We start from the raw sequence: 16309 nt of genomic DNA, 5'->3' as shown, positions 1-16309 counted from the left end.
CCTCCTGTCCACTGGAGCGGAGAAGTGAGAGACACTCTGTTTGTCTCCTCTGTTTGCCGTCTCCATCGTATTCTTTCTCCCATCCTACTACCACCACCACCACCGCCACCCCTTCCCCCAGTTTCCATCCCTCCATCCTTCCATCCGCCTGCCCTCCAGGGGTGAAAGAGATAGAGAGTGGATGGCATTTCACAAAGCAGGTTTAGCCATAAAATTGGCCACGGTAAGTTTTGTCAACACGACCGAGAGCTGCTTAGATGTGTGCAGTGACATAAAGCGATCCGAGGTTTGAATCTGGGTCAAAGGGAAGCGGGCCTAATAGGGATGTACCACCAACTGATCCAGCTTCACACTAATCTGTGTATACCAACTTCAGAAATTAGACAGCCATTTTAGATACTGAGCCTGCTCATTCTCTAATCCAAAAATCTTTTACGTAGGAATGCCTGTTGGCTGGAAACATCCCAGTAGTCTGGGATTGTCTCCTCTCCAGGCGGTACTCAGTACTCAGCCCACCACTACTCTTTATTTCCTTGTCTCCGCTTGAATTTCTCACTTTCTGAGACATTTCTGCTTCCTCGGATTTCTCCCTCAGTTGAGTTTTTCTGTACAAGTAAATGTAGAGGAAAGCTGTTAACCCAAGAGGTAGTTTTTTTTGGAGGGGGGTGATGGAGTGACTCATTGCCAAGTCTAAGGACGACAGGCAGACAGACAGGCTGCTGGAAGCCACCAGTGCTTCCTGGACAGACTTTTGTCTGGCCCACAATTGATCGGGTCACCTCAGGGGAACGGGCTCCACGAAGACTGCATTGCGTGCAACTTATCATTGTCCTCCCCCCTCTTGGTGGTGGATCTTCCTGAAAACTGATGGGAACAAGAGATACGCCTACGGTATAGATTTACACCTCTGTGATATAGCATTAAAGGTGACATATCATGCAAAATCGACTTTTTAATGGTTCTCTACCTAAAATATGTGTCTCTGGCATGTCTACAAACCCCCCGAAAATGAAAAATATCCATTCTGCCCCTGTTCTGATTTCTCCACCTTTCTGTAAATGTGTGCTGAAATGAGCCGATTCAGTTTTCCGTGTTTTTTATACGTCACAACGACATCCGGTCTGTAACGGAAGTCAGAGCTCGGAGCTTGTTCAGCCCATAGACTGTATAAAATACAACTCAACCCCTCCTCCGTTTTTCATTACCTGCACACGTGTGCTAACAAGGAGCTTAGGAGGGAGGCATGCTAGTTGTAGGCTGTCTTAATAAACACAAAGGTTGGTTTTACTCCCCACGTCTGCAGATTTGAAAATCTAGTGGATGATTTTTATTTTTCATGGAAAAGTGCTAGCGCCAGTTAGCATAGCCACATAGCTACATGTTCGTAGCTGTGTACCAAGACACACGTGGACTTACTGACAAATAAAACAACAAGAAACACTAAATCTGTGACCAATCGTTCAGAAAGGTCCTGCTGCAGGCGCCTCTCAGATTCTGGATCAAATTCAGAGGGTTGAAGTAACAAGGGTCTGTGAGCATCCAACATGTAAACATTAGTTCAACGTGTTGGAGTGCCGAGGCCACATCCACTTCCTGAGGGGGCGTGGTCAGAGAGCTCATTCTCATTTAAAGGCACAGACAAAGGAAACAGCCTGTTCTGAGCAGGGCTGAAAAAGAGGGGTTTACAGGCAGACCAAAATCTGATTTCAAAGTGGTTTTTTTTGAGCAATAAACTTTAAAGACATGTTTTGGGGACCTCTTAGACCAATATATTTTGATGAAAAAGCGCATAATATGTCACCTTTAAAGTCTGTTCTTGTGTTGGTTTTGAAAAGCTATGAGTCATAGCTGTTGCATAAAGATATTTCTTTCCTTTGATTATTTCAGAGTTTGTTGTAGAGCCTTCATAAGAGTTGCATTCAGCTTGTTGCATCCTGTTCTCATCCATACGGACTTCAGCACACTAAGCAAATTAAAGCCTCGTCAAAGAATGTAATAAAGAAGCTGAGGAGCAGTGTGGTGTCTGTTGTTAAAAAATGTCTCAAAGCTAGCTAATGGTTGGATTGTGAACCTGCAAAATCGCTGCAGCCATCCGTTCATCAGGCCACACAGCGTCCCTGAGGTGCATCGGTGTCTTTGTGGCAGCGGTCCAGCTGTTGTTTTTAAGAAACAGCAGCTGCAAAAGGCGTCCCGAGCTTGGGAGGGGTTGGTTCAAATGTATGTTTTTAAATAATTTGTATTCCATTAAAGATTCAACAGAGCCAGGGCAGCCTTGCATATTTAAACCTCCCCCCTTGTCGACTGAAATTGAAAGCCGGTGAGGTATTGAATTACCAGGAGTGAAAATTGAAACGCAACAGTCGTAGTCGTTCACACCTTACCTGCAGTGGCATGGTGTGTTCCCTGACATATCTCTGATGCAATTGGATTTCAGAGAGGGAGGGCTACTGAGGCTCCTCTGAAACATGAGCGCTCCTGATTTCTCCGTCTGCGTCCGTGCCGCGGCCGTCTGCCAGAAACTGCAGCCTCGGAGAGATTTGTTACATAGGAGTTGTGTGCTATCATTAAGCCGACATATGGACGGGTGTTTATTGTAAAAGATAGAGGCCTACGGCAGGTGGGGGGGTTTATTGTAAAAGATGGGAGCTTATCACTTGTGGCAAAACTTATGTTGGCAGCGAAAAAAAGGGAGGTTTCATTATATTAGTTTCCATCAATATGTCCACAGCCGGTGGCAATGAAATGGACCAGGAGGGAGGGAAGTGATTTAGGAAAAGTGTGAAGCACATAAGCACATGAAGAGTGATGGAGGAGAGTAAAAACACACACTAAATGTCATGCATGTTTGCCAGAATGCAGCAGCTTCTAGAGCTACTCATTCAACACTGCTGCTGCTCGAGTCTGAATGATTGAAGATGATGTTGCATGCCTGTCGGTTTTTGTTTGACCTCAACAGTGGAGCTTAAAATATCGTGCAAACTGCAGTGATTCTCCTTCCTTCTAGTGGTATTACCTTATTATTCATCAGTTTTAACCTGTTATACACAGAAATATCTTGTCAGCATGCCCGAGCTGCATTTACTCAGTTAGCCAACATCATGCAGCAGTTTAAATCGCCCCACTGCTGCATCACATCTCATAAGACTTTGCTGCTAACTGCTGCTACCACAAATCACCTCCTATCAGTTCTCCGGGAGCACTGAGTAGAGCAGCGAGCATCAGCTTGTAGCTGTAGGGCTTGAACACAAACTGGCTCTTTTCTTTTATTAAATTTAATCCATTATACCCAGCTCTGGCTCCTTTTCATGTGATCCTTTGGCAGATTTTCAACCATTGTGCATGGCAACTTTGCGTTCGGCATCTGGGATTTCTTTTGTTTTGACTTTCCTTTTTAGAAATTGCAAGTTAAACAAATACTTTTTGACAGTGTGAGGAGTTCTCTCACTCTCTGAGTTAGCCTCTTCTTTCAAAAGCCAATGAAGTGTTTTTGTTTTTCTTTCAGCCAACTCTACATTACACAGACCTCCTTTATCTGCTTTTAAATCCTCGCCTTTTTTCTCTCTCCCAGAGCTTTCCGTCTGATGAGGGGTGGCCATTCGCCAAGTACCTAGGAGCGTGTGGGCGCATGGTAGCTGTCAACTACGTGGGCGAGGAGCTGTGGAGCTTCTACAACGCGCCCTGGGAAAAGAGGGTGGACTTAGCGCGTCAGCTGATGGACATCGCAGAGCAGCTCACCAACAACGACTTCGACTTCGCACTCTACCTGCTCGACGTCAGCTTCGACAACTTTGCGGTCGGGCCGCGCGACGGGAAAGTCATTGTCGTCGACGCAGAGAACGTTCTGGTGGCGGACAAAAGGCTGATCAAGCAAAGTAAGAGATCGTACCCGTACAAATGTGTCTTTTTGTGTCTGTGAAATGTGTTTGTGAGCAATGACGCCACATTCCCTGTGACTGTTTGTCTATCTAGAACATGAATGTTTTTTACATCTTAAACTTTACAACAAGTGGAAACTCAGTATAATCGTTTGTGATTATTATTATTATTATTATTATTAATAGGATTGTGTTTCTGGTAACACTACTGCTTAGAGTTTAAAAATACAGTGCTGCTTCCCGTGGTTTGATACTTTCACACTTTAGAAAAGTTGAAGTCAGCCATTACCGTAATGCTTGGTGTATGAGACACACATCTCGTATATTATTTGCATGTTAAAAGTAGGCTACATCTTCTATACTGAAGTGACCAGTACATCGTGTTCCAAATTATTATGCAAGTTGCATTTTTGTGAATATTTTAAAAACTATGTTAACAGTTGTTTTCAAATTTGTTAGGACGTCAGATAGTGAATATATTTCTTCAACTGTGTGGTTAAAATTGTGCTATCCGGCTGTATTTTTAAATAAATGCAGAATCTGCAGAAATGAGTGTGTCAAATTATTATGCAAGTTGGTGATAAGAGCATATAACTTGTGAAAATTTAAAACTAGGCACCATTTTAAACGTTTTATTGACTGAAAATAATAATATTACTACAACTGTATTCAAACTTCAACAAAAACAACAGTTTTCTTTACATTTGTTTACAAAATAAAACTGTTAAAGTCTTTAAAACATTTCAAATCTAAAGTGTTTCTCAAATGTCCAATATAACCTCCTTTTTCTTTCAGTGAGGGTCAGAGGTCACTGGTAAACAGATTTAGTGAGGTTTCTGATGACTTCTCTGCTGACACTGAGCTGTACCTTGTATGGCTTTCCAAAGAAGCTCTTTTGGGCTGTATTTCTTGCCATTAAATTATCTCCTTTATTATTGACCACAAGTTCTCAGTCGGGTTGAGGTCAGGTGAGCAGGCAGGCCAGTTCATGAGACCACAACATACTTTGAGAAGCATCATCTTAAACACACAGTTGAAGAAATATATTCACAATCTGACTTCTTGACAAATTTGAAAACGACTGTTGACATAGTTTTTTAAATATTCACAAAAAACTTGCATAATAATTTGGAACACGGTGTATACCAGTATTCAGTGAAACATGTACGATTGGACTTTACCCAGACGATGGCACTACAGTCTAGCAAAGCTTCGTCAAGGATATGTGCTGTTACGACCTCCAGTACAGCCGCCACCATCGTTACATTACCATAGGCCGAGCTCAACTACTGTACTTCTGGTAGGATTGCAAATGGTTGAAACCAATGGTACTAGAAAGAGCTACACAGCTGCACAGAGGCTGCAAGATGTGGACTTTGCTGAGAGTGGAAGTTGTGACACTGACAATGGTCTGTTGCAAAGCCAAAATGGTGTAATTAGTGTGTTTTGCATGTGTTTAAATGAAAATAACTTTAAATAGTGTTGAAAACATGGAGATACTTACTGTGAAGTAATAGTCAAAGAAACCCTTTGTCCCACTCAGATAACCCAAAACAGACTCCCTCTTGTTCTGATTTAACCTCTATTCTAGATTTTACGGTCATTTTACTCAAAAAACGACTGTTATGCAATCGTCGTTCCTCCTCTCTGTCCAAACTTTTGCAAAGCCAAAGAGTGATTTCAACACAGACCACAGATTGAATTCTCCACTTTATGTCCTCACTATAAATGCAGACTGTAGCTGTAGTGATGGAGGTTCAAGGAAAGGTCTCAAGGGACCGACGGCTCTGCTTTTGGCAAACCCCTCCGACGAGCCTCCCCTCCTCTAAGAATACTCTCCTCCGGCACCCCTTCTGCCTCCCGACATGCTCGCTCCCATCAAAGCAAAGATCGTTTGGATAACAAGCCATCTCTGCTGCCCTAGTTATTTTTTTATGCCTCTCCGAATAAACCTCATAACAAGGACGGAGAGAGCAATACATCACACACTCAGTGTGGCCGTTCCCGACCCCAACCCCCCCACCCACCCCTCCCCGGTGCAGGGGCTACTTTCAAAGAGAAGGATGACCACCCAGTCGGGCTCTGAAATTTGTCCCTTCCTGCAGAAATCCTATTAAAGTGATAAACTGTTTTGTGGCTAAGTGTTGAGGTTCCACCATTGTGTCTTGTGACGGATACAAACTGTTGTCTGCGTGTGGGAAAGGAGTGTTTGTGTGACTTTTTTTCTTTAGTTGGAGGGAAGTAGTGTGATGTATTAATTCTGAGATAAAGTACAGCTTTGCTAAATTACAAGACACGACACCCGAAAAGAGCAAATAGACGTTCACGACACGTCAAGGTACTTTAACACTCTCTGCCGATTCTTCTGTTGAGTTTGAACATTTGTTACTCTGATACAGGAAATGCCTCACAGTCAGATTACAGATTACTTATAAAGCTCTCCATGGACTTTTTTGTTCACACCGTACGAGCCGGCACATACATGGAGATCCTCAGGCTGAGGTGTATTGTGTGTTCCAACAGGGAACAGAGCATTTGCGGTGAGGGCTCTGAAGCTATGGAAAGATCTTTCCAAGGAGATGAGGTGCTGCTGAGTCAGTTTGAATCCTTTCTTAAAACATCGCAGAACCTTTACTGATTTTAACTGAGCTTTATTAGATTTTATTTTATTTATTTATTTATTTGTTTATTTTTTGAATGTATATTTTTGGGGCTTTTTCACCCTTATTTGATAGGACAGCTGAAGAGAGACAGTAAATGTGGGGAGTGGAGAGCGGGGGAAGACATGCAGGAAATGGTTGCGGCCGGAAATCGAACGACGACCCCTGCAACGAGGACTGTAGCCTCTGTGTGTGGGGTGCTAAGACCACTAGGCCACCAGCGCCCCCCCCCCCCCCCCTTTTTTTTTTTGAGTTCTTGAAAAGGACTTTTATTTAATTTAAATATATTTATTTTTGCTACCCATGCACACTTTGAAAACCGTTTTCTGAAAAGTGCTGTATAAATGAAACAATAAATATTATTATTAGTAGTAGTGGTATTATTATTATTAATTCAATATCAGATATCTGAGCACCCTTCTGATATCATAACTCCTCACTTATAAATGACACCTTTTTCTTCTAATCCACAACACTTGCAGTAATATGTCACCAGCAGCTGCTGTTTTAAAGTGGCATAGTAGAGCTGTTTTAGGTCTCTTATTATTTGAGGATTATTTAGGATATGAAACAACAGCAATGGAACTTCAACAAAATGAGAGCTGGATAAGTATTAGCAATCAGTGTGATCCTGTTAATATTTGGGAGCTAATTAAAATAAAGGCAGTTGTTTTGAGTTTTAAATCATTTGAAGTGATTGGAAAGACTAGATAAGTACAAGTTCATAAACTATGTAACATTCAAAACTAGGTGGCGCTCTATCTGTTGGTTTTAGGATATGGGTGCAAGAGGCTTTTTTGTGCGTCCTGATGCCCTGAATATGCATGTCCGAAATCGTACATGCATCTAAAAAAAAAAAAACTCCATAGGGAGGGTTAATTTACCCTTTTTTTAATCCTTTAGGGGGCGCTTTGGAGCAGATTTTTGAATTTTTTGAGCCAGAGACCCAAAATATGTAAATGGGATGCGCGGCCAATGCGCGTGGCCGATTTGATGAGACTTTGTGATTTTTTTTAAAGCCCCCAAAAATCTATTTCCTGTTTATGGCGAGACATGTGCGTTTGATGCATCACCTGAATGTCTACCATGCGCACAATTTTTAGATTTCGCAAAATTTCTGATAACTTTGAATCGTCGATGTGTTTCCTACAAAATGTGTGTGGTTTGGACTTGATCGGAGAAAAAAGCCCAGGGCATGATCTCTTGAATACGTACCCTGACGAATCAGGTGAAAAACTGAAAGAAAGAAAAGATGGCTGACTTCCTGTTGTGATTTCACCATGACATTAGGTATCTTTTTTGTAGGTCTTGGCCTGATAGATATGGGGAAAAAATGTCATGCATGTAAGTTAAACCGTGTTGAGGGGGTGCCCAGTTTGAAAGAAGGGGGCGCTATTGAGCCATTTTTGGGACTTTTTGCACAGGTTCAAACGAATATCGAAATTTGCACCAGGCCTGATGAGTGTGTCAAGTTTGGTGAGTTTTCGGGCATGTTGAAGGCTCAAAAAAGGCAATTTACTTTACTAGAAAGAAAAAACCATAGGGTTCCAATAGAGCCTTCACCGACCTTGTCTGTGCTCGGGCCCTAATTACCGTAATCTGTGGAATATAAGTCACAAAAGGTGCATTTCAACCAAGAGTTCCTGGGTCTTTTAGCCCCAAGAACTACTTTCCCTGGAACTAAAAGGTTCCTGTGCTCCCATTGTTGTCTGCGTTTTGACCGCAGGCAGAAGTCCCAGGTAGATTGTGCAAATCAGGCCAGTGACGTATGGAGAAAAAAAATTATATTAAATAATATTGTGAAGTCTTAAATAAAAAACTAAACTAGTATGCATTCCCAGGAACTCCCTCTGTGTTTCAACAACTCTGTAAACTCCACAAACACTGTTAGGTTCAACCGAAAGTCCCAGGACCTTTTGAAAAGTACTACCGCCTGAGCAGGGGCTTTCAGGGGGGAGATTATCTACCCCTGAACTAAATTTAGACCCAGGTTCCCCCAGTTAAAACGCATGTAGTTCAGAGGTAAAGTCCCTAGTTCTGGGGTAAAGTTCCTAGTTCCGGGGTAAAGTTCCTGCAGTGGTATAACGCCTATAGGTATGTAAAACGCAAGCCTGTTTGGAGATCCCCCAGAGAGAAAGAACTGTCATCCTGTGTGACAACTGCCATTGTGACCTGTCCACAATAGCTCTGTCAAGCACGTCTGTTCCCAACACGTTCAGTGTGCCGTCCTGCGTTCTGCGGGTACAGTAGTTGACCTCGGCTTATGGTGGTTACAAGGTACAGACAGACCCAGACAGAGAGCCATCCACCTCTGCTGGTTACTTTTTAGTCTTCCTGGCATTTTTCTTCAATTATGACTTAATGAGGGAGAAAAACAGTAAAAATCGGCTCCAGCTCATTCCGTGTCGCTATGTTTCCTGGCACGCTTTGTGCAACGAAGCGGCCGCTCACTTCTTAGAGAGCCATCTGCTGAGACAAACACCGTAACACTATAAAACATCTCTGTCTGCATTTTATACTGCTGCAGTGACCAGTATGCAGGACGCAGCCAACTTTGGAGATTGAGGAAAAAAAAGCATAAAAGTGCATCTTATGCACCACATTTTTAGGTACTTGTCAAGTATGAGAACATATTTAACTTGTGCTTCACTTCCTGTGCCCCCATGTAGACAAGTGTGTGTGTGCGTGTGTGTGGATAAAACCCCTATTATTGCCCAAAGCTGCAATTTTGCACCCTGTCTACAAGAAGCCCTTTGCGACTTCCCGGAGCACAGTCCAGGTTGAGACTCCCTTTGTGTGGGCCGACACATTTAGAGCCTGACAGCTCAAGCTGCTTACCCTGGCCATTCAGAGTTTAAGCCTGAAGAATGTTTATGTGCTACTTGTGTGTTTGTGTGCATGCCCGGTTTCCTGGGGTGGGCGCAGCACGAGGAAGAAGGATGACGGCGATAATGAGTCTTACGAGGTCACGACCATGTGTCGGACAGAAGTAGGGGAAAAAATAGGCGCGTTAACCTCCCGTAGTCCGATCCGCAGAGCGTCTGCTTTGAATATCACCTCTCCGAATGGAGGCCAATTGATTTGCCAACGTGCAGCTCCATCCCCTCGTTAGTGGCGTCCCTATTGTGGACATGAAATACACGCTGCGTTCTAGTTGAGCCGAGCGCCGTGTGTTTGCACAGTCCAGTGGTGCGAAAGGAACCATTCCCCATCATTGAGTTCATAGCGTTGGAGGACGGTTTCACCCCCAGTGGTTTTTGGAAAACACATGCTGTATAATGTAACACACACTTCACTCACTTCCATTCTCCTCTTCTCCTCCAGCTCGCCGGCTTTACACAAACACACTCCAAACACACACACAGATTCACGTCCGTCTTCCTCTCACATTCAATAATGCACTCAAACACAGGCATGCATTGTTAAAACCAGCCTCGTACTCCTGAATGCCACTCGTAAGGCCACGATAACAAGCATTTCAGGCCCAGTGTCCCTTTTCGGCACAGCCACGGGACTGCGAAGGAGTGAGGTGAATGTATACGAGCCCGGCCGGAGCTCCTTAACATGGAAGGTACCGGATCTGCAGGAGATGAGAGAGAGAGAGTGGCTACCTCATCCATGCCTCTCCCGCTCATTTGAATTGGAAATGATTTGGTTTGCTTTGGAAATGTTGGAGCTTTGTTGCACTCAGTCCTGCAGAAAGACCGGAACAGAGGGGGATTTTGGTGCAAGTAAATTGACTTCTTTTAGCCTTTCGTTGAGGTCTTTCTTTGCTGTGCTCGTCTTTCGCCCTTGAGTTTGAACCTTCCCTTTACTCATTTTTTTTTTAAGCCATTCTGTCTGCTGTGTGTGTTTGTGTGTGTGAGAACAAGAACAGGACACTCTCCTGATGCCATCTGTCAATCAGCGCTGAGGTGTGATGCATGGCCGCCTCTCCAACATTAATTGCTTTCACCTCACCTTGCCGCTCACACGCGTCCATCTTTATACATCTGCGCGTGAGCGTTCGTCGCATGCGTACACAGGCAGATCCATCTTCATCACCCTCGCTGATTGAGGTTGATGTGCCCCTCCTCCTCGGCAAATAAGGGGGGGGGGGGGGGGCAGGCACAGGGGCCTCTCGCTAACAGGGCAACGCTGGATATTTGATTGAGTTGTTCTGATGAGGCAGAAGGAGAAGTGCATTACAACCCCGATACACTGATTATGTGTTTGCATCCTCTGGGTCTGCGTCCCCCTCCTCCCCCCCCCCTCCCCCCAGCAATGTTATTGATCTGCTTTTTAATGCACAAACCAATAGGTCTCTCATCATCCCAGGTTATTTTCTTGGCTCACCTCCCCTCCGAGCACAATCCTCTAAAGAGAGAAAGCGCAGAATGAGCTGGAGAGAGATTTTTATTTGCTCGGTAAATCTTGAGAAAGGTTCGTTTCTGTCAAATAAAAGCGTAGATGAGTTGTTCGGTTGTGTGCTTTTTAAAAAAAATGTCCAATGAGTGCCAAAATTGGCTCTGTAGCGCAGTCGGCTCAGTGCTGGTTCATTTTATTTTTGGGTAACATTTTTTCACAAAACATTGAGAAATAGTTCCTTGATGATCAGAGGCAGAGAAACAGCTGGTTGTCATCGCTCAGAATCAGCTGTTTCTTATCTTAATCACAGACATGCAGCTGAAAAGAAAAAAGTACTACATTCGACTTTTTTAAAAGTTATGACTCAATACCTGCTTTTAAAAGTTCTAAATGAATTCTAAGCTCCTCTTGATATCAATTCAATTCAATTTAATTTTGCTTTATTGGCATGAACAAAGACATGTTATTGCCAAAGCACATAAATTCATACACATACATTACATATATATCCACAACACACTACACTCATCACATATACATTAATCACACACCATATTCATTACATATTGTATTCATCACATACATATCAACCTCACATTACATATATTACACTTTCTATACGCATGAATGAAAGATTTCCCATACAGCATATCTCAATGTCCTCATCCGATGCGGCACGCTCACAAAACCCACACCCAAAATGAAACACCATGGGATGGTGCGTTCCTCAGGCTGTGGCAGGCAGACACATATTTAGCAGCCAGAGGAGCTGCTGACCCTTCCCACAGGAGAACTGAAAGTTTCTCTTCTGGGGTTAATGTTGGGAAGTTTGGTACCATTTTAGTAATTTCCCTGTAGTGGGAATCTCTTAGTAAAGAGAACTTGCTGCAGTGGAGGAGGAAGTGCATCTCTGTCTCTATGTCCCCTGTAGAGCAGTGAGCACATAGACGCTCCTCTCTGGGCAGCCAAGACAGCCTGTCTCCCTGTCTCTACAGCTAGCTGGTGGTCACTCAGCCTGTATTTGGTCAGGATACATCTTTGTTTTGTATCTCTGACACTGTACAGATATTCAGATAATCATGGTTTAGGGTCAAATAACAATTAATTCCACTTTATTTGGTTTCTCCAGTGTTCTAAATACAGATCTTTGGAGTGCTTCATGATGAGTTTAATTTGGTTGTGTTTAGGATCAGTGCTGACTGGAGTCTGGCTGATTAGCTTCCTCACCAGCTGACTAAGGGGACAGTTTTCAGGGTTCAGCTCTTTGGTTTTTTAGTGCTTTATATTAAAGTGAGTCTTTTGGGCTTAATTTATTTTTCTAATCACTGACTTGATTTAGGATCGTTAATTATTCTGATCCAAATGTTCTGATCGTTCCTCCTTCTCTCTCCGTCTCTCCTCAGACAAGCCAGAAAACTACGATGTGTGGTACGAGAGCCGCTTCGAGGAGTGTGACCGAGAAGCCTGCTTGTCCTTCTCCAAGGACTCCCTCTGCAACAGGGTCACTGTGGACCACAACTACTACGCTGTGTGCCAGAACCTGCTGTCGCGGTACGCTACGTGGCGGGGCACCACCGGAGGCCTCCTCCACGACCCCCCGGCCCACATAGCCAAAGACAAACAACTGGAGGCGCTGTTGGACGAGTGCACCAGACCCAAAAAGCGTTACGGCCGCTTCCAGGCGGCGAAGGAACTGCGCGAATACCTCACACAGCTAGCCGCCGCCTCCTCGTCTGTATCAGCCAGGTAATGAATGGAGTCGGCGTTAGCCCGACGCACTGAAAGACTGGATCCTGTACCCTCTATCCCCGGACTCTTGAGATCCTGGTTCTTGTTCATGATGTCATTCGCTCCCCCCTCCCTTTTTTGTGCGCTGGAAACCGGGAGATGTTCGATGTCTTGCATCAGGAAGTGTAAGACTCCAACTTCAAAGCAAGATTTGTTAAAGCTCTTGCTGTTACCTGACTTTGCTCCGGTGTGAAAGAGGAGTGCGGCGCTAAGAGATTCTGCTTAGAACCAGGATAGAGAGGGGATAGAGGTAACCTCTCCTCTCCCTGGGTGGGCTGCCATCCTTCAAAGAGGGGGAGGAAGGGGAGAAAGGGCTCTGGTAAACGCATCATTCACTGGACCCAGGCTTAAGCAAACCAGAGCATTCATGCAACAACATGGCACAGCCCTGACCACATCCATCCTCCTGTTCACCCCCCGATCTGACAGAACTGATGTGTTTTATGACACTGAATCAAAACACCTGTTTCATTCACCCCCAAAGGTCTCTTGTTTTTTTATTTTGAAGATTCTTTTCAGGGCTGAATTTAAGTAGATTGGTGCGTTTACATTTTTTTTTTCTAGGCAATTTTTCATATTTTTTTCTCTCTGTAGCGTGGCTGCAGTGAAGGCAAAGGTAGCATGAATCTCCTGCTGTCAGGCCAAGCTCACAGCAGGTGGAGTGGAGAGGCGGGGGGGGGGCTCGGGGGTTTCATGCAGGACGAAAAAGAAAACCCTCGACAGCCGTATAAGTCTAATTTCCTGCTCCTCCAATCAATCACTTGATTTCCAGGTTCCAGGATTGTGGCAATCATCTCTTTTTTCTCTTTTTAGTGTGTTCTTTTCTTTTTTTTTATAATAGGAAGCAGAGTGAGACAGCTACACATAGGAAAAAGGAAGGGAATAATTGGACAGTGGTCGGTCCCTTGATGCAGATGTGCCTATACCAAAGAGGCTATATACAATATTAAGAACCCTGAGCAGTGCAGAGCGACAGCACCTTTCCCTCCAGTTGTTCCCCAGTAGAGCTGTCCAAAGGCACTGTAATGTGTACACAATCGTATCAGAGCTGGCAGCCATGCATACTGATGTTTCTGTTACTTTATCCACACGTGTGCAAAGTCAAAGATTCAGCCGGTTCATGTCACGGACCCTCCTCTGCTTTGTGAACCTCCCATGCAAATGAGAAATGAAGATCAAGATGGGGGATAAAGATGTTCTTCATCAACCAAAAAAAAAAAACTGAAGTGGGAAATGAAGTGATTCTCGAGAGGACTTCAAAACACAATAAACCACGTTCTATCTATCGGCCTCCAGTGCTGAATTCTCCATAAATGTCTGTAATTGATAAACGAATCCTTTGGTCAAACTTCTCCCTCTAGTGCTGAGTGCAGTACTCTGTATCATGCAGATGTTAAAAAAGAGGGGGGGATGAAGATCTCTTAAATTACTTTCCTCGCTCCAGAACCGGCTCCTGACCTGCTCTCTTAAATTGTGCAGCCCTGGAAACTTCTGCTGAATATTTCAACGCTCAGCACCACTTAGAGGTTTGGTCGGTGTTACACTCAGAGGATTGAGGAATTAAGGCATAATCAGCTACATAGGCTGACACATCAATCTCAAAATCCTTAAAAAGAAATTTGGCTTCATGTTTATGCGTTTACGAAATCACATTGGAGCTAACAATCAAGTAAACCTGAAACAAGAGAGAGCACAGCAGTTCCTTTTTTTAGGCATCTGGTTGTGACCCCCTGTCTGACAGGAAAAGCAATAAAGAGAAGTTTGGCTAATGGGTTTCTGACTCTCAACCCTCTCCCTCCCCTCCGCCCTCCCCCCCTCGCCCCCTCGCCTCACCTCTTCGTCGTGTCCGATATATTTCTGTTCCTGTGTCCTGGAGGACGTTGAACCTGGAGGGATTTGTACGTGTGTTTAAACTAACTGTCCACTTTTGTACTGTAATTTTTTTCTTTGGAGTATTATATCAGCATTGTCTGATTTTTCCTGTGCCTTTCATTCAAAAGTTGTATTGACAACTTTTTAGTGGGTTTAAATATTGAAATAAAAGAAGATATATATATATAAAAAATATATATATATACATAGATATATTCACTACGACTCTGCGTGGACTCTTCTTGATTCTGTCTTTATCTTCTTTTTCATGCGAATTCAGGCTTTTCCAAAATTGGTTTTCATAGTGGCACAGCTGGAAGTCGGTGTTTGCCAAATTCCTGTTCCCTTTCTTCTCAATCCTCCTCCTCTGGTTTTGATCTTCCATATCTTCATTTCTCCTCTAATTTGGATCCTTGCCCGAGCTCCCTTTGTTGTGCTCCACACTCAGCTAAGATGTAAGTCCTTCTCTTTTATCTGTGTTTGGTGGGGAGATCATTTTGGAATCAGTTTACCTTTGTGTGTGGAATCTTGTGTGAAATATTTTCACAAGGGCGCACGATGAAAACATTTTAACGTGGGTAACATTCGGAGGAGTTTGAAAGACAAGAAAACGGCACAGAAGACAGAATGCAAATAGTGACTGCCACTTAATATTTTGATTCAACTCTAAACTCTTTCCCCGCTCATTATTTCGGTGTGTGTGCGTGATATTTCAGAGTGTGTGCGTGATATTTCCGAGTGTGTGTGGAGTGCGGTTTGTACTAATTCAATAGCTCTTCTGTCTCTCTGTCTGTCTTGAGCCAGCTCATGCTCGTAGCATAAAAAGCCTGCGGTGGAACAAAGTAGCTCTCGAGCCAGAACCAAAATTAGAAGCTTCATGACTGACACTCTTATTTCTCCATCCTTCCTTCTCCTTATTTTGTCCGCTCCCTCTGTTCCTCTCTCTCTCTCCCTCTCTCATTCTCTGTGGTCATTCTTCCACCTCTCCTCTGTCTCTCCCTCTCCTCTGTAATTGTGCTCTTTTTCTTTGACACACCCGCTGGTTTGTGTGGAGAGTTGATGTCACACTCATTGTGGTGAAGTGCTGTTTAGCCCTCTGCGCTGTAGCTACACTTAAGCCCAGCTGATGAATGGCTCCGGGGTTGGCTGGCTATAAGAAAACACCACGGAGAGAAAAAAATAAATAAAACGAATGGGGCACCAGGCGCTCCGCTGCCGCCCCTCTGAGTTTAAATAAACATGAGGCAATTTCAAGGGGCAGCCGCTGGGGAGTTTATGCATTGGACGTAGAGAGGAAGAAATAGGAGATACTTTGAAAAAGGAACCTAAATGAGACAATATGGTTGTGGAGGAAGAGCATCTGGGAATGTGTAAACTCTAAACGACGGCAAATGGAACCCCAGAAATTTCCTCGCTGCATTATCCAATTTGCTGCAAGCTAGTTTGCCTCAATAAATTGCAGTTTAAGTTGTCAAAGCCACAGTGGAGGAGAGAGACGCTTATTTTTGCATATTCTGTTTTTGGAGCCGCAGCCAAAGAAAAGTGGATATTGTGATTTCATATATCAGTGGATTTGGATGGAAAGGAAGCATTACTAAACAGCCAATCTCACACATATATTGCCCTAGCATCTGACAATGATGTATGCTAACTATTCAGGCATTTCAATGCAGCTAACTGTTAGTGATGAACAACTTCCAATCCAAAATCTTGCCCTGCATTGTTTACTCCAATCCAATCCAATCCATTTTATTTATATAGCACATT

The 16309-nt window shown here is 43.8% G+C and overlaps 1 protein-coding gene across 1 annotated transcript in view; it reads left to right on the top strand.

The window, feature by feature from the left end:
- The window catches only part of dipk2ab (divergent protein kinase domain 2Ab), a 35727-nt gene extending 21803 nt beyond the window's left edge, over nt 1–13924 (top strand). Inside the window, exons 3-4 of the mRNA XM_034706669.1 lie at nt 3569–3872; nt 12286–13924. Coding sequence (XP_034562560.1) covers nt 3569–3872; nt 12286–12632 — 651 coding nt within the window. The 3' untranslated portion in view covers nt 12633–13924. The remainder of the gene's footprint in view (nt 1–3568; nt 3873–12285) is intronic.
- The last annotated feature ends 2385 nt before the right edge of the window (nt 13925–16309 follow it).

The sequence above is a fragment of the Notolabrus celidotus genome, chromosome 17, assembly GCF_009762535.1.
Source record: "Notolabrus celidotus isolate fNotCel1 chromosome 17, fNotCel1.pri, whole genome shotgun sequence".
In the NCBI taxonomy this organism is placed as follows: domain Eukaryota; kingdom Metazoa; phylum Chordata; class Actinopteri; order Labriformes; family Labridae; genus Notolabrus; species Notolabrus celidotus.
Note: the sequence above shows the minus strand (reverse complement) of the source record. Positions and strands in the feature narration are given on the sequence as shown.